Below are 24862 nucleotides of genomic sequence, written 5' to 3' on the forward strand. Positions count from 1 at the left end.
TTTGGTAGTCATGTCCAGAAACAGAAATAACTCAGTCCTGTGAGTTTCTGAGCAATTCCTGGAGGACCATTGACTCCCAATAATTGGAAATACTTGATGTTAGTGGAGGCTCATCATTCTAGGAGTCTGCAGGAGTGCACAAGGAGACTCAAGAAAATGATGGAAGAAAATTAAATAAGTTAGTCATCAGGATCTCCTAGAGAAACTGTGAGAAAATTGCTCTCACAGAAAAAAAAATTGAAGGTATTCATCAGTAGGAGGAAGGTGTAGAAGTAGTTTGATAGGAGTTAATATGGAACAACATAAAACCAAAGGTGGAATCAGCAAGAAGTGGCAAAAATCCACTTTTTTCCACTTTTTTTTTCCCACTAAATGGGAAAATTGTTGAAAAGAACTCAGATGTTTATTGCTGTTATTCTGAAACCCTTGGGAATATTATTTTTCAGTAAGTTACATGTAACACTGTGTCATGTGTTCAGAAATAAAAGGAGCAAAATGCCCACAGTCTTGACTTCAAAATATTAATACTTTTAAGGATTCTTAGTATGTCTTTTACTGTACTTATAATGTATTTTTCTTAGTAGAGAGAAAGCATTGGTATAAGATAAGGAAAATCTGGATAATTAGGAGTTCTCTGCTCCAGAAATTTCCAAGAAATTTAATCAGAACACAACAAAGTAAAATAAACCACACAAAGTTATTATGTTCATAGACTTGACCTTTTCTACTACCATACTCATTGAATACATTCAGTTTATCAAAAAATATTGAATTACCATGCACGAACCTGTATATATTTTATTCTAATATTTCTCTGAAACATTTAGGCACATTAACAAATTCAGGGCCTCCAAAAAAGCGCCATAAAGGTTGGTCACCAGAATCTCCATCATCCACTGAAACCTGGAACTTGCAGCTCAATCCACAGCCTTCAAACAGAATTAAAAATGGTAAGCTATATCCAAAGGAATGATTTTGTCTCATTATTCAGAAAATAATGGGGGGAAAGAGGCATTATTTTAAAGATATGCAGATTTATATGAGAGATTTCTCTGTGCTTACCTAGATGCTTTATTTCCATTGGTTTTGAGGCTCTGAGCCTAACTCTCCTTAGGTTCCAGTCAGTGAGTCATTAACAAATCCCAACGGATGCCTGGGTCCATTTTTAGACACCAAAATGCTTTTGGAATATTTAAATTAGTATAATAACTCAAGTACATAATAGCAGCACCATTCATTGTTTTAATTATTTGTCATAATATTTGTGGCACTTGGATTTTAAAGTCTAGATACAGACAAGAGTGGCATGCAATAAACCCAGTTTCCCCAAAATATTTTCTTTTAATGTACTATTTTTATATTCAAATGACTATAAAGGAGTTATGCCTGAGCAAATATTGAATCGTGTTTTTTTCTGTCTTCTTATAGCAATAAAATCTGTTTAGAATGAGTGAAACTAAATATACCACACAGAACTCACAAATCATAACTACATGTGTAATCACAATTACACAATATCACATAGGTCTCTCTATTTATACATTCATACCTGGAAGTGTTTATTTATAAACATTTCAAAATCTTTAGATACATATGTGTTGTCCAGTGTTGCAGTGACATAATTAGTCCTCCAAGACACTGAGCATAACAGTGTGGGTTGTAGTAGCAGGTCATGAGCTGTTTGATGGAGCCACAAAAAGCAGTTAATACTGATAGCAAATGTGGGTATGAGATGATGCTGAATAACTTCTCTTTGAGGAAATCCTTACCAGACCTAACTCCAGTAATAATTTGTCTAAAATCTCAGATGGAGGAAGCCTGTCATCTTTACCACATTCTGCTTTGGTGGGACCAGCCTCCTCTCCAATGGTGGGCTCGGGAGAACCAGTCTCAGTTCCTGACAACTTGCTGAAAATCTGTAAAGCAAAACCAGTTATTTTTAAAGGTAAATCCCCCAACCCCACAACAAGGCCTCTATTTTTTGCAAGAGATGTAAAGATATATCCCACTCCTAAACACTGTCCATTTCAAGAGGGTGACTATTAAAACTGTTTAATGCACATATGAAAAATGACAAAATTAATGTGATATGTACATGCATTATTTTGTAGGTCATGGAAACTTCCCATATCTCTGTGGGAACATTAATGATGTGATAGTGAGTCCTTTGCTGTATACCTGTTACAGAAATTCACAGTCTTTGTCTAGAGCATATGAACAATATGGTGCATCCACAATTCAGCCTATTTCTGAGGAAATGCAGCTGTTGCTGACTGTCTACTACCTTGTTCAACTAGGTAAGATTGTTCTACATCCAGGCAGACTACATTGAATGTATTACATGCAGGCAAATGAGAAGGGGAATATCAGGGCAGACCAGTACTAAATATGAGTCTTTGATAATATATTAAACTATTTCATTCATGGTTATGGAACAAAATGAAGTGACTATGTTTTGAAGGCCAGACCGATTGAGTTATAAAAATACAAAGTTTATTTTCTGCATCTGGGACCTCAGCAATGAAAATTAAAGGAAAAGAGCTGTAATTCACTGTTCTTGCAGACAGTCTGTGGTTTAGAAGTATGCTGAGACAGGCAGCACTCAACCTCTTAAATATTTCTGATTACTGGTACTCAGGTTCAAATTAGGGCAGATTTATCTGAGTATCACAAAGGCATTTCAAAATGAAAAATTTGCTTTTCATCTACTAAAGGCAACAGAGTCATGCATGCAGAAATCTGAAGCATGGTTTTAGAAAAAGAAGTTTTTAACTCAAGAGTTTTGTTTAATTGTTTCATAATCTTTCCCTCTTATTATTTTTTCTTTAGCTGCAGACCAGGTGCCGTTGATTGAGGACCTGGAGCAGATATTCATGCGCTCGTGGCGGGAGTCGCACCTGTGTGAGATCCGGCAGTACCAGGCGGCTGCTCCCCAGCCCTTCCCGCAGCTGCCCGGCCCCGTGGCCCCGGTGAGCTCAGCCCAGCTGCCCTGGCTGGCAGGGCTGGCTGCCAGCTCCTGCAACGACAGTGTCCACATCATTGAGTGCAGCTACTCCCTGGCTGAAGGGCTCTCAGAAATGTTTAAGCTCCTCATGGAAGGAAAGCTAACGAAGACAAACTATGTGGTGATCATATGTGCCAGTAGGAACCGAGCCATTGACTCCTGCATTGTGATAACAGGTAATATCCCAAGGATCTATCTTCTTGCAAACCAGAGCTGTTCAGTGCTGAGAGGGGTTTGGTTGGAGTTCCAGTGAGTTGCCTCACAAAGCAGAGCTTTGGCCAACCATTATTGGGCTTTGATGAAGCCAAGCTGACCCTGCACAGCTGGGTCTCTCCCCAGCCACCTTCTGCCTGTGTCACCCATTTTCTCACCAAAGCATCTCAGCCAACAAGGCTGCAAACAAGAAATAGTGAGTTACAGCACACACAGTGCATAAAGCTCTCCTGCTCTGTGCAACTGGGATATTGCCACAGGGATATTCCTTAGCTTCTAAAAGATGGTCTTGCAATATCATTCCCTTCAACAACCTGCTCACAATTAAATAAATTATCTGAATGGCCATTCAAAGATTCAATGTAATTGTAAGATAGTTGGCAATTCCTTTCAATATTATTTAGTCTTTTTTATATTCTGTATCAACGAATACTTTCCAAACTGGGAATGAAATACAAAGAATTGTAAAATATGAATCTATTTTACGTGTGTCTGGTGCATATATGTGTTGGAGATATAAAAGACTCATCTCTGCCATTTTTGTATGTGTGGTATTCATTTAGTTGTAGAGTATTTTTATTATGACTTAGAAGAACATTCTTAACTAGCTTGAAGAGTTTTCAAAATTCCTTTTCTTTTTTTCTTTTTTGTCTTTTAGGAAAGTATCAGGCAAGAGTTCTGTCTGAGAGCATGCTCAGTCCTTCAGACTACCAGAAAGAAGTAAACTATCAGCTGGTCACAGGGAAGGTGGAAACTCTGGGGTCCTTCTTCAGCACACTCTGCCCAGGTACCTAACAAATTGTGAAGAGGCATGTTTCTAAATCCCTGAGACTTTTAAGTCTGAGAAAACACCTGTGCTCATTTCCTTACCAGAAGGAAGACACTCTTAGAAATACATGAAAAATGCAGGATAAAGTTCTGAAAGTATAGTTGAATTGAAATTCCTCCTAAAAGCGTCAGTTTCTAAAATCCATTGGTTTCATAAAAATAGGCCAGCAAACAGCTGAGCATATTATTCTTAGCTATGCAAATCCATCCTTACATTACGTAAGTCCATATGCATATGAATGTATAAATTCTTTTGCCCTAACCATTTAGAGCAGAATAGATCAGAGCTATTTTATGAAAGGTGGGATTTGCTTCTTCAACATACCATACTTAAAACCTGATTGTGATGCCTGGGACAGAGAGGAAAATTGCAGAGAGACTGGATCATTCTTTAAGTGAGTGTACTGAGAATTACAACAGGCAGGATTATCTGGGGATAGATCAAGCTGTGGAAGGTTAAATCACAACTAGGGCAAATGCAGCATATTTGTCAGGATTCATGAGATGTCAGTCTTCTTTGCCATTCTCATCATGTTGGTAAATAGATCTCAAGAACCCTTCTGAATGTGTCGTGATATTTTGAGTGGTCACTTAAAGGAATCTCATTTTCCTTAAATCATCTTGCAGTCATGTATTGTTTATCTTAGTATCTTCAAAGCATGGTTCTCAAGATCAGAGAACCACAGAGAGATATAGAGTTCTTTGCAGCTGCTATTGTTTAGCAATATTATTGTTTAGTTGTTATTGTTTAGCTGTTGTGTAGCAGAACAAGTAAATGAGCATCCTAAAAATAGTTGCCACCCATATTCACTGGACTGCTCTGCACAGGACAGGCCCTGCCCTCCTGAGCTCACTGCAGATGTGATCAAACATCTTTTCAACTGCTGAGAAAATACTAATGCCTGGATCAGGCACATTGTACTCTCTGCACAGCTTTCATCTCTAAGTAGGGCCCCTGCTCTATAGAAATGGGTATGTTTGCAGATATTCAATACTTCAATAAAATACACCTTGCTTGCTTCAGCATTGACTCTTGTTTTTCTTTTGGCTGTATTAGAAGTTATTTTTCTTTCTGTCTCTCAAAAAATGTTAGTTTTAAAAATGTTTATCAGATGTTTCTCAACTTCCTTGTAATCCTTGTTAATGAACAGTGTGGATCCATGGTCTGAACATAAACTAAGGCAGTTTCATATCATTGTTGTTGCTGGTTTGCATCAAGGCCTTAAGGTTAGTTTTCTACCACATTCCATAAATGTCCTAGCTGGTCTGCAGAGAGGGTTTGTCGTTCTCTGGTCTGGTTTTCATTTCGCTAGTGATACTGTGTAAAAAGAGATGCAACAGAAAATAACAACAGGGTTCCTGTATAAAACAGCCAGTAAGCCAAGGGCAGGATAGCTAGCAAATATATATATATATATATATATATATATATATATAAAGTTTTTAAGATCTACAAAACAAAATCAATATGAAATGCAGCTCTTATTAACATGGATGTTTATTCCACTATCCCTTCCATTTGACAGAGGGTGACATTGATCTTTTGCTTGAAAAATTTTATCAAGAAAACCAAGGGCACATCTCTTCATCGCTTTCTGCTTCAGTGAATAAACCAGCAGCAGTGAATGGAGCTGGAACAGCTGTGTGTACAAGTGAGTAAGGAGGATGTTCTAAAGAGGTAACAGAGTAGGGCACTGGACACCAAGTTCTGGGTGCACACTGAGGTCCTGAGGTCCTGAGGCAAACTGCAACTCATGTCTTGGAATATTCAGATTTACACTGATGGATGTTCTGCTTCATTCCACTGGGTGTTACCGTGTGTGAAGCTATAAGTTTTACTTCTTTGGTAGCAGAATGCTATTGTTTAAATTCACTTTTAGGTCTCAGACACTTTACAGGACCAGTATGTCCAAATGCAGAAAGATTTCTTTGCATATTCTCTATAGATTTTCATAAATGAACTCCTGTAAATAAGCAAAATATTTAAAGAGTAGATCAGTTATTCTTTGCCAGACTCTTAACATTTTACATTAGATTAGACTTTGGGCATATATCTAAATGGAATTTTGCCTTTTTCCAGGTTATGAGATTGAGCGACATCAAATCCGTCCATTCCAGCTAGCAGTGGCTCAGAAATTGCTGTCTCATATTTGCTCAATTGCTGACTCCAGCACTCAAAATCTTGATTTGGGCTCCTTCGAGAAAATTGATTTCTTGATTTGTGTTCCACCCTCTGAAGTGACTTACCAACAGACTTTGTTTCATCTCTGGCACTCAGGTGGTCATTAGTTACCTTTATTTTAGATTTACACATCATTCTTAGATGTAGTCATATCCAGAAATACTGACACTTGTTCTGTTCTTTTAGGTATATTATTAGAACTTGGATTAGAAAAGGAACACCTTACAAAGCAGAGAGTGGAGCAGTATGTTATGAAACTAGATGCAGAAGCCCAAATTAAATTCAAAATCTTTTTACAAAACTCTATGCAGAATCCACACACACTGTTTGTCCTAATCCATGATCATGCACACTGGGATCTAATGAGGTAAGAAAACTGTAACTTGTTTTTAGAGAAATTATTATTATCTGCATTATCTCTCAAGATTAGTTTTCAGATTTATCCCTTCCTTCATCTTTGTTTGCAACTTTCTGCTAACTCTGCTTCCCCATGCATTGAATAAATATGTTTTAAGGTCCTTCATGATTTAGTCTTACCCTGCTTATTGTATTGTGCCTTAGTGGAACATTTCAGCTTTTTTTGCTCCCCATTCTTATCTACTTTCAGCACAGCTATTATTTTATTTGGCTGTTTTTCCTTTGTTCAGTGAAAGTACACAGAGCTCCTCATCCTCTGTTACTGTCCTCTGGGCTATAAAATTTGCAAAACCTCAACCCAGTGAATAGAAAGCTGGTGACCCAACACTGCTGCCTATTTTTTTAACTGACTGGAAGTTTTGCAGTTCTTTTCTATCCGAAATCAGTGACTTGTAAGAATTGAAAGCTTCTGTGGATTTTTAGTGATGCCAGGTAGAGTTCTGAGGGAAAGAGAAAGGTTCCTGTCCAGTGTTTACCAAGTTTCCCATCAGCTCACTCACGTAACTCATTGCTTCCCTCTTCCCTCACAGAGCTCTGTTTCCAAGGATTCTCAACAACCTGCCTGCTGACAAGTGGGGCTGCTTTTGCTCTCTGGTTCTGAGGCTCTTGGGGAGGTTGGAGAACATTCTGAACTCCAGAAACACTAACATATTCCAACTTTGGGATTGTAGCGGTGTTTCTGAAAGCAAACATTGGAATCTTGTTTGTGAATGAAGTCTTGTCTTTTACACTGGTTAACAATGATGAGTTTCAATGAAACTGCATCTGAGGGTTTCCTGTTCAGCTCCCCTGTCTTAGGAACTTACATGGACTTTTATAGCTGTCCCAGCCTTTGAGGCATTTATTCATTTATTCCTTGAGTGGTAGGGAAGTGCCTGTGTTGCTGCTCAACTCTGTTTTCTGTCTAATAAAGATACATAGGCAGGTAAATGCCAAAAATTCAATGGCATTAATTTGGACTGAAATTCTGCTCAGGAGCAAGGAATTGGCTGTCAGTATTCCATGATACTGTGATTTGCTCTAAGAATAACTATTAATTTTTTCTCTTTTTCTGTCATACTGACTTATCATCTGTACTTTTCTATCTTGATTTTGTAGGTTAGAATTATCCTTTGTTAAGGGCAGCACTAACAATCTGACCACAGTTACTACAGGACTATGTGTCTATTGGTAACTTCCACGTTAGCTTCCTTTCCTACTTTATCTCTCATATTCTGGTAGCTGCAAGGGATTGGTAATTTGCTAGTTAGAGAGCTTATCAGACTCACCAAAATTTTTATTTGCAGTGAAACAATTTGCATTTTCTTCTCTGCAACAATTTCAAGGTCAAAGAAGAGTCCTAAATTCCTGAAACTTTGATTTCACATCCAGGTTTAAGCTATTACACAGACACAAATATTCCCTTTTGCTGATCACTTTGGAGAGTTTTGGGTTTTTTTTTTTGCAGTGCTATGCATAGTCTTTATCCTCAAACAGAGCTGTCGACAGGACTTGTTGATAGACTGTTGAACTGCAGGGAGGTGAAAGAGGCACCAAATATTGTGACCCTCCATGTGACTTCCTTCCCCTACGCGCTGCAGACACAGCACACTCATATCAGCCCTTACAATGAGATCCACTGGCCTTCTTCATACAGCAATGTAAGATGGATGCTTTGAGGTGCTTTTCTGAGCTTTTCATGAGTTATTTTCCATTTATGTACTTGATAAAACAGTGAAGTCCCCATGATTTTTGTAAACAAGAGTGAAGTTTGCATGACATCCTGTTCAGTCTGTGGCAAGTTAATTTTTCCTTTTTTGTCTTTTCTAGCTTTCTTTTTCTTTATTCCTTTTATATTTTCCATAAACTTTAGTAGCTCTGCTCAATATTTTTGAGCTACATAAATGGAAATCATCTTCAGTTCTGTCTCTAGTGCATTACAGCGTAATTATATGTACATACATGGATTTTCTTCATATATGTGCATACTTAGTCTATATACCTGGTCTGTCTGTGTGTATGGATTTGTGGGGAGAGAGAAAGAAATGAGGAAAAATTTGGTCAAATTTTCATTCTCTCAAAATAACTAATTCTGTTTCTTTTTCTTCTTGCTTTAATATGTCTGAGTAGATGTATGTTTATTAGAGAAGATACCAATAGTTGATCACTCATAAATTAATTATTGATAGACTTTATCCTTGTATTTTGATTGCTTCATTTGCTCTAGGGTGTAGATTTATACCATGAAAACAAGAAATACTTTGGACTGTCAGAGTTCATTGAGTCCACCCTCTCTGGACATAGCATTCCACTGCTGCGGTACGACAGCTCTTTTGAAGCAATGGTCATGGCTTTGGGAAAGAGGTATGGGGCTCTCCTTTGCTTAACATGGGAAACTTGGGAAGTCCTTTTTATGGCCTTGAGTAATTAGCTAGAAGACCATTTTATTTATTTATTTATTTTACTTCTCTCTGTTTTACACATCATTTACATATGCAAGGCATTTCACCTGCTCTAATTTTCTCCTATGTATTTAATATATACTGGGCCTGCAGTGTCATCAGTTGAGGCTGTCTCTTACTATGAGCATGCACACTGCTTAACCCAATTTACAATGTGTTCTTGTTGTGACCTGTAACTCCTCTATATTGTAATAATCTACCATTGTATCATCACATAATTTTAAATGTGTTATTACTTTTGTCCAATATTATCACTTGCTGGCCCTGGCTGATTTTGATTTTGAGTATACTTCACTTGGAACACAAAGAGAAGTTAGATATATCACGGTGGCAGGTACACATAAATCAGAAATAAAATCTTCAGCAAGCCATAGTCACAATTCTGAGAAACCCATTGCTGCCTACATATTCAGTCCTCTTGAACACAAGAGTAAATTGGTTCAGGGCTTCAGTAATAAAACAAGAGAAACACCCAATCTTTCTCTGCCCCTTAAGAATGGCACACAATGAAGAATACTATTCTTATTGATAAGAAAATGTAATTTTGTTTGATGATATTACTGAGTGCCTCCGCTAATATTGTGTGATAAATTTTGTAACAGCAGTAAGGCATGGATAAACTAAAGTGATGTAACTTTACTGGACTACTTGCTTTGTAAACTTTTACGAGGAGAAATTATGAGAGAACATCAGTTCTGATTGTGAAATGATGCCTTGCAAATACTGCACAACTGCAATTGATGAGATTCTGTTGTATAGTAGATACAAAGGATTCGTTACAGGAGAAAATCCTGAGTTTACTATATTTTGTAAAAAATAGCTTTTTCATGTCACCCTTAAATACTCTTTAATTCACCATTTATTTCAGGTTCCCCAGATTGCACAGTGCAGTGATAAGGACTTTTGTCCTCATCCAACACTACTCTGCAGCTATGATGGCAGTGTGTGGTCTTTCTCAGATGAAGAATTACACCTCAGTTGAAACTCTGGAAATCACCCAAAATCTAATAAACTCTTCAAGACAATGTCCTAGTGGCCACGGCCTCATGGTAGTGTTGAGAATTCCATGTGTCCCTCTGGCTGCAGTGGCATATGAACGTCTATATAATGTAAGGGAAAGACTAGCCCTTGAAGATAACTTTGAAATAATCCTGGGAAATCCTAATTCTGGAATCACCATTGGGAAGCACTTTGTGGAACAACTGAAGGTAAATTGCAGAATGGCATGTGCTGGGAAGCTTCCTTAGATGGGTAGGTGGGGAGACTTTACTGGTGACAGTTATAGCCATGAACTGAAATGTGGAGTCCTGAAGTAAAACCAAAAATTGCAATGAGGAGCATGACTTTTACCTTTAACACATACTGTCTGTGATACCTCTCCTGTCCTGCCTGTGGTTAATGCTCAGTGAAGTGTTAGCTAATATGGTTAGCACTTGACTTCCAGTAGCAACCCTCAGAAACAGGTGAAATGCTTTTATCTAAAGGAACTATGAGAAATACATTAAAAAGCCAAATAAAATGTTCAGTTTTAGCTGAATTTTCTCACAAAAACATCACAGTGTAAAAAGGATTTTAATCAGTGACTAGTTGATAGTTAAATTATTCTTTTCACCAGCAGGGGACTGAAAGACCGATTTGCTTGATCATGGATCCTAGAGCAGCCTGGTGTTCACAGTTTGGGATTTTATGCTTTCTGAATCATGTTTTGGTTTATGGATTAATTTATATCCTTTAAGTCCAGAATCGTGGGTCATCTGTTTAAAAAAAGTGTCCTTTGCTCTTCGTAAAATTACCATCTTCTGATCTCCAGGGCAAAAATGTATTTCCTCTAGAATGTTGTAATATCTATATGTTATACTGTTTACTCTGTTTGATCCAATACATTAGATGAAGTCATTTGAGATCCAGAGCCTAATGCTGATCTCATTCTGCTATTAATTAGACACCACTTACCCTGAAAAATCAGAATTAGTTCTGAGTCACATCCTGATTATGTTCTCTGACATGTATAGAGGGGAACATAAGCAGATGTCAGAGGTGAGTTGTACTGTTGATCACACCATAGATGCTCCTTATCTGTAGATCAGTCTCACAGCAGAAAGGACTGACTGGTGAGTAAAGCAATACAGCCTGAGGCTGAGCAGTCAAACAATATATGGACTTGTCAGATTTCTCATAAAGTTACCAGGAAAACTGATAGCTTTAGGGGAGAGTGGGAGACTCCAGAGGGTTGTAAATAGGGACATTGGTGTGTGTTGAACACTTCCAGCTTTCTCCTGTTCCTCTAAGGTGAAAAAGTCTCATTTCTAGCTTAGTTTCTTCCTTGGACTCAGACATCCATATATTATCTGCCTCAAGAAGCCTCTGTATTTTCTTCCCCAAAACTCCTGCTCAGCTTTACTCTCCATTGTGCCATGTTTGCCATATGTCCTGGTCTCAGTGCTATCTCTGCAGGCTGGAACATACTGTCCCAATGTGCTCAGACTAACAGCAGTCAGACTGCTGCCTGTAATGCTCTAGAAACTGTGAGAGCTATCTATTTGGAATTGGGCTCTGCAGTGTGGCTTCTCTTCCACTGTACAAGTGGATTATTATAATGGATGATAAAGAATGTCTTTCTGTCTTTTTGTTTTATATATATATATATATATATATATAAACATATTATGTAGTTACAGATAAGTCCAAAATATAGATATGTCCAACAGGGTTTCTCTACCTTGTACAGATCTGGCAGAAAATTGAGGATGTAGATTGGAGGCCACAGACCTATTTGGAATTGGAAGGTTTGCCTTGCATATTGATTTTTAGTGGGATGGATCCACAAGGGGAGTCTTTGCCACGGTAAGAAGATCCACTCTTTTCTCAGTGGCAGTGTTTTATCCATTGCTTATCAAATAGCTAAACATTAACTGTGTGATTACTTGTGTGAGAGGAAAATGGATTTGATTGTCTAGGTGTTTCTTTGCCATTTTTGGAGCAGCTTTTATATCATGAATGCAAACTCCATATTATTGATAATAAACTTCTGTTTATACAAAGACATAAATATCTTCAAAAGTATTATAAGAGTTATCCCAGTTAAGAGGAGAGAATGGGTATGTTAAAAAAAAGAAGTATAGCTGCTTAGGTTTCTTAGGGTAGCTGAGAAATCTGCTGCTGATGTTTCTATGTGTGCCCCAGGATGTGTGGAGTGCCTTCTGGAATGGCAGCTGGAAGAGAGACAGGATGCCCTGGGGCACTAAATGCTTTTGTATGTTCAACTGAATCCTATTCTGTGTGTGATAGGTTTAGAATCCTAATGATTATTCTTTTTCTTATGCTGATGCTAATGTTCAGTGCAGTAAATCAAGTTGTGTAATTGGGTTAAGAGAAAGAAAAGTGTATGCATCACAGTGGTAAACTTATTAAGCACAAAATACTGTGTTCTATCTCATCCCTCATTGAAGCAAATTGTGAAAATATTCCCCTTTGGCTGTGTTTTTCAAAGAGATAAGGCAGTAGATTACAGTGAGTTTTCATAGTAGCTCCTCCTGTTTCTCTCCAGATCACTGAGATACTGTGACCTACGTTTAATAAATTCATCTTCTTTGGTACGGACAAGCCTGGAGCAAGAACTTGGTTTGGCAGCATACTTTGTGAGCTCAGAAATTCACACAGAGAAACCAGTTGTGAATGATGTGTTAGAAAGTGACCCAGAGAAACTAAGCAGTACTGACAATGAAGACGAAGAAATAGCAACAGAAGGTATTTTTTATTACTGGTAATAAAAGAAGTTGTAAAATGAGTGAAAATTATTGCCAAAAGCAGCAATTTATGGGTGAGGTTTTCTCACTTTAGTCTTACTGAGTGAGCTCTGCTCCTTAGTTTTGTTTCATCTCATTGAACCTCTGTTTCCTCACCCTTCTGCTGCTGATGCCTTTTAACTTCTTGCAGTTTTATTGCTGTTTCTCTCTCTGTTTTCTGGCTCCCTCCTGTGTTCCTCCTTTGCCCTGTGTGTTCTGAGAGCCACAAAGTGCAGCTCAAGTAGGAGCACCAGGTGACACTCACTGTTCAGGTGACACTCACTGTTCAGGTGACACTCACTGTTCCAGGACCCTCTGCATCTCCCTCCCCAGCAGGGAAGGGTGAGATTTGCTGTCTGAGAAGCAGCATCAGTGACTGCCTCCCTATGCTCACTGGCAGCTCCAACTCAACTGTTCCTGGTGCTACTGAACCTATCCTTACAATGATGCCAGTGATAAAGATTCCTTTCAAGGAAACAGCTGAGTAGTGCCTACCTTGTAAGGTGTTAAATAGTATGGATAGAAGATACATCTCAACATAGAAACTTCTGAGTTCTCCTTGAAAATGCCCATGAATTCAAATTAACAGTGTAGAGTTTGTGAATTCATAATTTCTTAAGAAACCAGTTGAGAACATACAAATATGTAAAACCCAACACTAATTTATCCAGGAACAATTACTTTCTGCATTTTTTGAGTTATAATTGATGGACATTATCAGTTATTTACTAGTTCTTTACACTTTTGTTTACCATCTATTGTGCCTATGGAAAACAAAGGATTTTTATCCCTGTAAAGTATTTAAATCTCAAACAACTTGCCTTCATTTCTTTTTCTATACTATGAGGAGGAAGAAACCCAATTACCTTCCAAGTTCACCTAGGAAGTTCTTACTCACTGCAAATGACAGCAGAACAAGCTGAACAAAAATACTTTCTTTAATCCAATATGGACTCTTCATAGAGGAATGAAATGCCTGAGGTCATACTCAAACTGTGTTCAAGAGATGCCTGCTTCAGATGTGATGGGTACTCCTTGCAATGAGCAGTTCTGTCCATTTAGTTGAAGTATGCTGAGATTGTATGTGATCTGAGTCAAATGGGCTCCTGTGATGTCTAAGGCTGCTCTCCTGGCCCATGAAGTGTGGTGTGATCATCCAGAGTCCAACTCAGAACATGTGAGACAGGCTTACAGTCTAAGTTTGCTGATGGCAGTGCTTATGTCTCGGTTCATCACATTAATACTGTACAGAAACAAGCATTTTAACTTAGGAGCCTCAGCTAGGAATCTCAAGTGAATGATGGCCATCTACCTGAGGATTTTCATCTCTGAAAGCTGAGATACAATCTGGCCATAAAGCTGTGTGCGGTAGGAGGTAATTTCATAACACACTGATAAAATAGAGCTTGTTGCCTGCTGCTTTCCCTGACACTGGATTAGTGGGGAATGTAAGACATGGGTTGGAAGAGAAACCATGGTTGAGACAGGCCTAGATATTACCAGCTCCTGGTTGCAGCACTGATTTTTGTGAAGCTATTGCAGCTCAGCACATGTAAATTAGACTGTAGGCTGATCCGATATTCTGTGGTGGGAACAGATACTCTCCACACTGGAAACAGTGTCAGGATGAGGCCAAATCCCACACAAACCCTTCTGTACTTCTCCTTACTTTGACAGTATAGGCTTACCTAAATTATATTTTGATTTTGTTTTCCCTTACTATCATTCATGAAACAGGTTCTACTTCAGAAAAGAGAAGTCCTATGAAAAGAGAAAGATCACGTTCCCATGACTCTGCATCTTCATCTCTCTCTTCAAAAGCTTCCAGTAAGACCCTAAGATCATCTCTGTTAATTTAAGTTTAGGACATAAAAGATACCATAGCTTATTTGATAAATAATAAAAGGCATAAATCACTAAGGTTTTGATCAAGCCTATTTTACGGGGATCACTTAAGATGACTAGAAAATATAGGGATTAGACTTCTGAAATATAGAAAATAGGATCTTTTCTTTCTTGAAAAATTAACATGCCATGGGGTGCTCAAACTAGGTGCTTCCATGTGGTCTGCCCATGGCTCTGTGCCCTCAGTACATCTGTGGTCAAAGAAATATTTTTATTTCACTGTTTTCTGTGCTCCTGGATACTGGTATTTTGAGGCATCTCACACTGGTGTTACTTGCAGCCATTCACAGTGCTGGTGACACTTTTGTGTTTGTTGCTAATGGCTATTACTGACTACTTCAGATTAATAGACAGAGGATAGCATTTCTTGAAAGCAGGAGAAACTACTGACTTTTGTTTGTTCAAAATGTGGGAGTTTTTTGAGAACCAGCCACATGGTGAAACAAACCAATGGTTGTTTTCACCATGAGAGGAAATCTGGTTGAATGTATGTTCAGCCTTAGGCATATATTTCTAATACCTTGTGTAGACTGATTCCACAAGCAGCTCTCTGTCTACTTTAAAGACTGTGACATATTTGCATGCCCTCTTTCACTAAGCATTAAAGATGCTCAGAACCATTTAACATGTGTTAAACTTTCAAGAAATCTTAATAGTTAAAATATATAGCGTAAAAATATATAGCTTTCAGAAAATGCACAGTTACCTGCAGGGTGTATGTACATCACATATTCCCAGCCAACATTCATGAGTTCAGTATGTTCTCTGAGCTGACCCAGAGCTCTGTGAATGCACTAATGCATTCTGTAGCACCAGGTGCTTGAGGGCTGCCAGGTTTCATTAGACCAGCCTAAGTGCTGCAGTGACCCAGACATGGGTGTCAGAGCAGAGCTGACTCAGAGGACTGTTTTTAGATGTCAGTCTGAGTAGACATTTCTGTAGTCTGGTGGGGTAATAGCCTGGAAATACTTATTTCCTTCAATGCATTTAAACAATGGTTTTAGTAATTTTGTATTTATCTTGAGTGATTAAAGTATCAGGTGAGCACCTTCAGCAAGAAGTGTATGAGGGAAATAGAGGACAGAGCAATCACTGACATCTTTCCTATGCACTTCAGGACTTTAAAAGCAAATTTCTGCATTGAAACAAATATTACAAACTTGTCCCATTATGGCTTCCTGTACGAGGAAGGTCAAAGCAAGAGGAGGAGCAATGTTTGCTGGACAACGTATCAAGAGGATTATTTGTTGTGTTTTGTTTAACTGTGGCATTGACTAGAAGAGATAGTTGCACTGTGTTAAAGTACAATTTTTCTTTTAATTACAGCATTCTGCACTGAGTCATCCCCTCCCCAAGCCCTAAGTAACAGCACTGAAGAAACTACAAATAACTATGAAAGGCAGAAGCAGAAAGTAGACAAGGGGGCACAAACAACAATCAGCAAACACTTGCCACCAGTAACTGAACAGCTGGACATGAAACAAAACATAAAAAGTACCCAAGTCTCCATCACCTCATCATCCTCCCCACCTTTCTCCTCCTCTTCTTCCTCCTCTGCACCTACTCATAACTCCTTCATCCTACAGACGTCTCAGTGCTCCATGACCAAGGCATCTAAACAGCCTCCCATAGTTTTCCTGCCCAAACTGGTTTATGACATTATTACTTCTACAGACAGCAGTGGACTTCCCAAATCCTCTTCCCTCTTGCCTTACCATTCTGTTATGTGGGCCAGTTCTTTCCGTCCCCTTATGAGCAAGATGATGACGTGCACGGAGCAGTCCCTGTACTACCGCCAGTGGACGGTTCCCAAGCCAATCCACATGGACTACAACAACAGAAATGAGGGCAGAATGGACACCTTTCATCCAAGAAGACTGCTGCTGAGTGGGCCACCACAGGTGTGTAAAAAGAACAAGGCATTATCATTGATTCATTTTGTTTAAGTTTATCATAGTCTCAGAAAAAATATTTAGTCATTATTATTCATACTTAAAGGTGTGGGGTTTTTTTGAGAGTAAATTATATGTATTTTATTTGCTAATCCCTTCTAATAAAAAATATCTTCCTTTCTTTACTGTTAGCCTGAGTTTCAACACAGAGACGCTGCAGCAATATTCACTTTGTCAGTCTCTCTCCATTAAAATATTTTAGACAGTTTGCTCAAAAGATAGATTTCATGTGTAACTTCAGTTGTTTAAGTTGCATATGCATTTATGTTTTAAATAAAGATCAAAGATCTTGACAAAGCCACTTTCTTATGATCAATGTGAAAGCAGCTGAGTTTGTAACTAAATTATTTTGTTTCCTTTGCAAAGCAGACAGAAATAGAAGCTGTTGTAAATAATACATGCAAGAAGGCCAGTTCAAAGTAGCAGAGCCATATTTAAAAGATGAGTAGCTGACCCAGGAGTTTTTTTTACATTACTTTGAAAATATATATGAAAATAGGTCTAGTTCTAAGAAGTTAATTCTTGTGTAAATTCTCCAGGAATGTTTAGCACTTACTCTCAGCAAGGTATCTCCTAGTTAAGTGCACATGTTACATGCTAAAGGTAGAATTGTGCCTCATGTTTTACTGCAGTATGAAGCAACAAGATAGGAAGAGGCACTGTGCCTGCTGAGAGGAGACAGATTTCCTGTCAACCTCACAAGTCAAACAGGATAAATGCAAAGCAAGACAAAGGTGTTTCCAGTTACTGTAACATCAACCCAAAGAATTAATCCAGAGACAGGTACTGAATTAAATTGCCACATGATCCACTCTTCTATGCCCATCCATGGCAAAAAAGCAGCTGCATATTGCTATTTGTAACATTGTTGTTTTCCATTGTATACGCAAATATATGGGGCAGAAGGAGCATAAATGAACTCTTCATATTGGGAATTCCCACAGATGTTACTCTGAGTCACAAAGGATTCCAGAAACTGAGGATCAGTTTTTCACTGTCCATTCCTTTGATCTAAATAGTTTGTGTTTGCCAAATATTGAGGTGTTAAGTGATCAAGAAACTGAATTTCATACTCAGCTGCAGCATAAAAATGAATACAATGTGGAGAGAGATGTTCATTTTCATCCCCAAAAAACCCCAAAATGACAGGCTGCAACAAAAGGACAGGCTCTAACTTCTGTTAGAATTTTATATTGCGTTCACATCAAACCCCATAAAGATATGATTCTGAAAGCCATCCTAAACATTCAGATTAACAAAAAAGAAATGTTTTCCTTGGTTTTTGAGTCCCAAATGTAAATTGTGAATCTCAGAATAGTCATTCAGAGACTTCTGACAGCATACTACACATGGTGAGAAGGTTTTGATAGTTCACACACCTGATATTTGCAATTTAACTAACTGTTATCAAACAGATAGCTTGTTTATTTGTCAGCCCACTTTTCACTATCAAATCTCTCTGGTTTTTTTCCAAGTATGGAATAGGTCTCTTGTTCACCCTCTGTGCAGCTGTGAATTTCAGCCTTGGTAACAATTCTTTTACTTGAAACTCCATCTCTTTTTCAGCTGTCTTCACAATGCAGGTTATTTCCTAGTGTTGTATGGGGTCCTACAGTTGGCTTAGTTCCTAAAGGATGCTTTTTATATGTATATTCATTTTATATTCCTGAGTTCTTTCTGAAGAATATACCTGTTTTACACAGAACAAATTCATGCTCATCAAATCAGGAGTATCATATCTTCTCTTAAATTCATACTCATCAAATCAGGAGTATCATATCTTCTTCCTAAATAAAAAAATGTAGTGTTATATATTAATTTAATAGAATTTACTATTTATTATTCCATGGAATTCTCTTAATTTATTTCTGTCTTCATGGAAAATCCAGCAACTTTTCTACCTTTACTGTTTTAACCTCCCAAAGTACTTAAAACACCCATAAACCAAACAAACTGCTTTAAAAGTATGTGGGTTAATTTAAGGTATAACAGTGCAGTGTTTCTTGAAGGGAATAGTAGCAATAAAATATGCAGTAATTAGAATTACCTTTCTCTTTTGAAAAGAAATAATTTTCCTTCCTGAAGTAGGTTTTATTCATTTTTTTTTTATAATATTAATATTTCACATGGACTTAATATTTACTACATCAAGAGGTATAGGCAGAAATGAAAACAATTATTAGACAGCTCATATCTAAATGTTGATAACATCTCAGCCAAAGTATAAGATTGCCAGAGTAGTATCTTCCCAAAAATTAGTAATTACTTGTTTTCTGTATCAGGCAGTGATTCCTTTACTAAAATTTAAATCAGGAAGCAATTTTCTGATTAAAATGAAAAATACTAAATCAACAGAGCAAGAAAACATTAGAGAATCAAAATGACAATTCTCACTGTCAGGGAAATTACCTAACCCTTCTCTCACAGAGATATTTGACCCTATGTACTGGTCAAGATATTTTGCGGGAAGACTAGACACATTTTTACAAGGAAGTTATGTACATTAGAAGGCAATAAGTACCTGTTTTTACAATAGGCTTTAGGAGATGCAGTAACAACTGGATAGGTATGGACTAATTTATCTGTAGTTAGCTCACATGATCAAAGTGAAGCCATTGGTTAGTGAGTATAATTTAATATACATCACCATGAGCAAAACGTATCGTATCTACGGCTCAACATCTGTTCCCTGGTACCCCCATGCAAATGCCTATATGGAATTCTAAATTCCCTCAAGTATTTTTTCTTCAGAACATTCATTTTAAAGTTCCCCAAACTGCAAATCAGGGTTTCATATATTCAGTTTTTTAACTGGATTTTACAGTTTAGAACTGGCATTTTCCTGAAGTGTGGAAGCTGCTGGTGAGCACAGCTCAGTCCTGTGGCACCACATCCAGGGAATGGAGCAAGCATGTCTTAAAACACTTCCTGAAGAAAAAAACTCCTGCCCATTTTATTACTCTAACTTTATTAAAAACTCATTACAATGAATGTATACACCATTCAGCTTATATAAGAAAAATATTAGGGAAATATTTAATATATCTATTATTAGCTGTATTTTAGAAGAATGTAGCATGTGGAAACATGGAGAAGAGCCATCAACATTTGACCAACTGTCTGGGAATCATCAGCATGTTTTCTGCAAATCATCATTGATTCACAGGCCTCAGTTTGGAAACCACTGTCATGGTATGTGAAGAACTGTCTTACCTGAAAATTAGAATAGAAAAGCCTTATGGAATTATTTCCCCTTCTGCCATATTTCTCCAAATGTGAGGCCTGAAATCAGATGATGCTTTATACCAACATGTAAGAATAATAAAATACTTCTAGTGGTCCTGGTGTCCAGCATCTGGAACAAGTTAAAAAAGGAAGCTTATTACTGTTACACCTTCTACAACAGCACTTTTGAATGTAATTCCATGGATGCATGGAGGGACACATGCAGTTTATCTCACTGGAATGCTCTCTCTCAGATTCTTGGTTGGTTTGTACCCTGTACTTGATATCTATGGCAAGCAGAGTTCAGTGGTCAAAATCTTTGGAGAGTTTTCCCCTTCTCTTTGGTAGTATATGTCTTTGATATAAAAACTAGACCTTCATATATATGTCAAATTTTCTTCAGGAAAAAAATTTGAATTCATATTCCTTCCTCTTCCTCATAAATGAAGAGCTTCAGAGTAAGCATATTCTTAGCATTTTAAGGGCTAAATAATCCATGACATTAAGGATGAAAATAGAAACAAACACCCTAAATCTCATCAGGCCCCAAATTCCCTAGTTATCATCAGTTTTCAAAAGATTTGAGATTTTCATTCTTAGTCTTCTGGGATTTTCTTCTTCCAAGTCTGATTCTTCAGACTTCTGTCTTCCAAACTCAGATAGACAGGAACCAATTGAGTAATACTTCCATTATTTGGGAATATTGCCTCCCAAGTGCCTTAACTTACAAAGCACTGAGCACTGCCACATGTTTGAGGCACGTTTTTTCTGGAAAGCAGAGCTGTTTGTCATAGTGGCCCCTCTCATGTACATTCTGTTTCAGAAATTGTAAAAATACACCCCAGTTCTAGGATCCTTCAGTCTTTTAATCTGTTTGCAACTTAGGTATCCAGAGCAAAGACAGGATATGGGGAAAAACACTTTGCTCAGAGTACTTCCTTCCCAGCTGTTGTCATTATTAATATATCATGCTTAGCCCAGAGTCACTAGCTGGGATCAGCACAGCATTGTGCTTGACTTTCCTAAAGCCATGTAAAGCTGCAGATCAATCAGGTATCCACGTTAAATTTTCTTTTCAGATCTCCTGTTTATTGCAGTTAGGAGATAGGGGATGGGCAGGATCCCCTTATGCAGAGCATTATGCTTCAAAGGTGTGCATATCCTGCTTGCAGGATCTCCTTGTAGCTACTTACAGTGCACAAACTCTTGGAAAAAGGGGTAGTGACAGATGGGGCGAGATGGGGAGATGAAGAAGTTGTGATTTCCGATTGTTATTCAGTTTATTTTCACATTTTATTTTCAAACAAAGAAAAAGTCTCTGTGCTATTCCATTTTGCCTGGAGATGGTACACAAATAAAACAGTACAATTAGTTTTAGATGTGCATTTAGCTATCTGGGGATGTTACAAGTTCACTTGTTCAAGATTCTTCCCTTCTGGAGTAAATGCTGATTGTAAATGAGATGTCATTCATTTCTCATTCTCTTTTTGAAAATCTTCTCAAAATTACCTGAAAAAGGTGTTTTCTCTTTCACCAGTTCATTTCTTGACAGTAAATGCAGGCAAATGTGCTAGTGAATAGAGTCCAAATATGAATGCTGCATGTGCTCAGCCCAATCTCTGCAGGGAAACGTTCTAATAACATGGAGATATTCCTGAAAGTTCCCAACAGCTTTTTACATACAGCATTGCTCATATCTAGCAGTTCATAAAACTCAGAGTACTGAATTGGAAACTTTTAATGTGACAGATAGAGATTGGGTAAGATCTGATGCATGCAGTGGTCTAAGTGCATGCCTTAGATTAGTGGTGTAGCACTTGTCATCCTGTGGTTTCCAGCATTTTTGAGTCATGACCCTACAGTTTGTGTACACTTGAGCCTGGTGACTGATGCTTTTCATCTCAGCACCACGCAGCAGTAGCCTCATCACTCCCACACACATTCTGAAATACATGAGTTTGATAGAATAAAGTTTTAATGCATATCAAAAAGAAAAAGTAAGGCTTTCAGCATGTTGTTCTGTTGATAATTCTAAGTATATACTTCAATCAGATTAAGAATTAATTTTTATATAGATATCTAATATCAAGGAGACAGGTGTGCTTTTGATAAATGATCTCTTGTTTGAAATTCGGAAACTGTTAATATGTCAGGCTACTCTGTGTTTAATGAAAAGATGATTAGAGGCACTTTAAAAGAGTATGTTCATAACAGAATAAAAAGGTAATCTCAGACATGAGGAAAACAAATGAAAGTATTTTCTTTGTTTGCCTCAGATGTGGGAAAATAAGATAGTTTTGTTTTCATTAGTAGCCATTGCTGCCAAGTTTAGAACCTTGTTCCAGGATCAGAGGAAAAAATTCTCATCAGTTTCAATGGAGTTTACATAAAAAACAAAACTGGGAGTTAGAAACATCTGGTCCATGGGCTGACTATAGTCCATGCTGTCATTTCCTCTACTCGAAGTTACTCTTTTTTCTGTGTTTCTCCAGGATGACAAGAGTTGTGTGCTGACATCTGATTCTCAACAGAGAACAGGGATAATGAGACCCTTATCCACCCTGTGCAAGCAACTGTTCAAACTGCAGTCTGATAGGAGAAACAGATAATGAGCTTTGACCAAAGCAAATGTCTCTTGCTTTGAATTTAAAGCCTCCCTTCCTCAAGTGTTGAGAGAAAATGAAAATTTTTCTTGTCATAGATGGAAAACAGTAACTTAAATACTCTGTCTAGCAATTCCAACACCCTATGCTTCTGACATGTCCTAGCAGTAATGGAAGTGAAGCTGGGTTTTCAATTCAGTAGTAATATAGACCTAATCCAAAATCTGATGCCACTTTGTGAAATCAGACATTTGCTGTCCAATGTGTTGTAACTGATCTATGTGCTAACCTCCCCTGTACAGCCCACTCACACACAATATCGTGGTTTTTAAAGGGGCCTGTTTGGAAATAGCCTTATTTACTTGATGTTATCACCAGCAAACTACCTGTGAAAGACAGAAAAACCCACTGAATAAATCACTGGCTGTGGCTTAAACCTTCCAGCAATACTCTTGATGTAGTGAAGGGAAAATTTATACACTGTGTTGATGGGGTGAAAAAGAAAGGAGAAAGTTGTATTTTAAGATAATTTTAAAATGGACTTTTAAAGGGTAATTTTGAAAGATTGGAAGGGAAATATTGTATTTTCAGCATGAGAACAGGACATTTTTGCACATACCATGTCCTTCAGGAGTGGAAGTGGCCAGCAGGAGCTCTCCCAGGGATGTGTTGCCACTGTCACTCCTCAGGAGAGTGACTGAATTCAGTAGCAGGCAGTGTACTGATGAATCATATGGAAATGAAAGGCTTGGGATAATTCTTTAGTAATCTTGTAATTTGAGGGTTCTTTGTACATTTTATGAGCCTATGTGATTTTTAAATGTTCATTGCTTGTGTAGAACCTATAACATCAGGAGAGAACATTCTTGTCTCTGGGCCTGTAATTAGACCTCTGATATAAAATGTCTTTTCCAGCTAAGCTCCTGCACAGAGAGAATAAAACTGTTGAACATTAAGCTTTTCATTTACGCCAAGGAATATACAAATAACAAAGATATCCAAGTCCTGAATATTAACATTCATTTTCAGCACAGCTACAATTTCCAGATATATGGAAAACTAACATGATGAAAAGCAAAATTTTACTTTTTTTTTTTTTTTTCTTATTTACATGTTTACAGATAGGGAAAACGGGTGCCTATCTGCAGTTCCTCAGTATTTTATCCCGAATGCTGATTAGACTGACAGAAGTGGATGTTTATGATGAGGAAGAAATCAACATCAGTAAGTTCCTGGTATAAAAATATTCTGGAGACTATAGAAAATTGTTATGCTAAATTGAAATATAGTTGTCTGTATATTCTATGCCTATTCTATCCTATTCACCTTTGCAATTGCTTTACATTGTATAAATACTGTAAGAAAAATTTTCTGAGGTCTTCAACTGATACTTAAGAATATTTTATTATTTTATTCATTGTTTAGAATTTAAGCAAAGAACATACCTCTGTTTTTTGTGGAAAGGGATTGGCAGCATTTATGTATATTAAATGATATCCAGCCATTGGTCTTCAGTGTAGAATTTGAATTAACTTCTTTGGTAAAGCATATAAAAGGAATCACTGAAATTCTGCCAGATTTATACCCTGAGGAGCAATGTCATATTTTCTTATTACACAAGATTACCTGAGGGAAGGAAGTTTCTGTTCTCTAATATCTAATTTTAGTCCAAACTTGCTTTATTTACAATGTATTACTCCTCTATGTTTTCAGATGTATTTCTGTCAGACAGGACATGAAGATAATTTTTAAAAGGTAGAGTTGCATTGAGGTGCATTCATTCATTTGTGCCGAAGTTTACCTCTTGGTGCATAATGATATTGTGTCATCAGACTAATGAAAGAAAAAATGAAGCAGGAATAAGCAAAACCATCTATAACAATATAAAGAGCTTTAAAAAATTCTGAATTCTTATTTTTCAATAATATCATAGACATAAAAGAAGAATCTGATCAATACTACCATCAGCCTGGAGATTTGTGGCCAGATTTGGAGACATTTAAGAAGATGCCTTTTGACTACACCATCCATGACCCAAAATATGAAGATGCAAGTTTGATTTGTTCAAAGCTTCAGACTATAGACAGTGAAGGTTAGAATTTTTAAAATCTGATTGGTACACATCTATGTATTTATTTGTTTTTAATGTAAGAATCCTGTTGTACTTTAGGCAGAGTTAAAATATCAGAATTGTTTTTGATTAAGTAATAGTGAAAAAAGATTTCATGTTTTCCAGATGAAGTACCAGAGTATAATCCTTATAAATTACTTAGGGAATATTATATGGATACTCTTTCATTATAAAAA

At 37.4% G+C, this 24862-nt stretch overlaps 1 protein-coding gene across 3 annotated transcripts in view; it reads left to right on the top strand.

Moving 5' to 3' along the window:
• Window positions 1-24862, top strand: part of GREB1 (growth regulating estrogen receptor binding 1) — an 88948-nt gene that overhangs the window by 48784 nt on the left and 15302 nt on the right. For all 3 annotated transcript variants that reach the window (XM_064707731.1, XM_064707730.1, XM_064707732.1), the window contains 17 exons: window positions 828-950; window positions 1808-1945; window positions 2112-2297; window positions 2830-3180; window positions 3876-4004; window positions 5572-5697; window positions 6126-6323; window positions 6414-6594; window positions 8092-8284; window positions 8851-8987; window positions 9954-10293; window positions 11814-11929; window positions 12633-12832; window positions 14608-14697; window positions 16102-16676; window positions 23677-23779; window positions 24489-24647. In XM_064707731.1, coding sequence (XP_064563801.1) covers window positions 828-950; window positions 1808-1945; window positions 2112-2297; window positions 2830-3180; window positions 3876-4004; window positions 5572-5697; window positions 6126-6323; window positions 6414-6594; window positions 8092-8284; window positions 8851-8987; window positions 9954-10293; window positions 11814-11929; window positions 12633-12832; window positions 14608-14697; window positions 16102-16676; window positions 23677-23779; window positions 24489-24647 — 3345 coding nt within the window. The remainder of the gene's footprint in view (window positions 1-827; window positions 951-1807; window positions 1946-2111; window positions 2298-2829; window positions 3181-3875; window positions 4005-5571; window positions 5698-6125; window positions 6324-6413; window positions 6595-8091; window positions 8285-8850; window positions 8988-9953; window positions 10294-11813; window positions 11930-12632; window positions 12833-14607; window positions 14698-16101; window positions 16677-23676; window positions 23780-24488; window positions 24648-24862) is intronic.

Source organism: Zonotrichia leucophrys, chromosome 3 (assembly GCF_028769735.1).
Source record: "Zonotrichia leucophrys gambelii isolate GWCS_2022_RI chromosome 3, RI_Zleu_2.0, whole genome shotgun sequence".
Lineage (NCBI taxonomy): Eukaryota > Metazoa > Chordata > Aves > Passeriformes > Passerellidae > Zonotrichia > Zonotrichia leucophrys.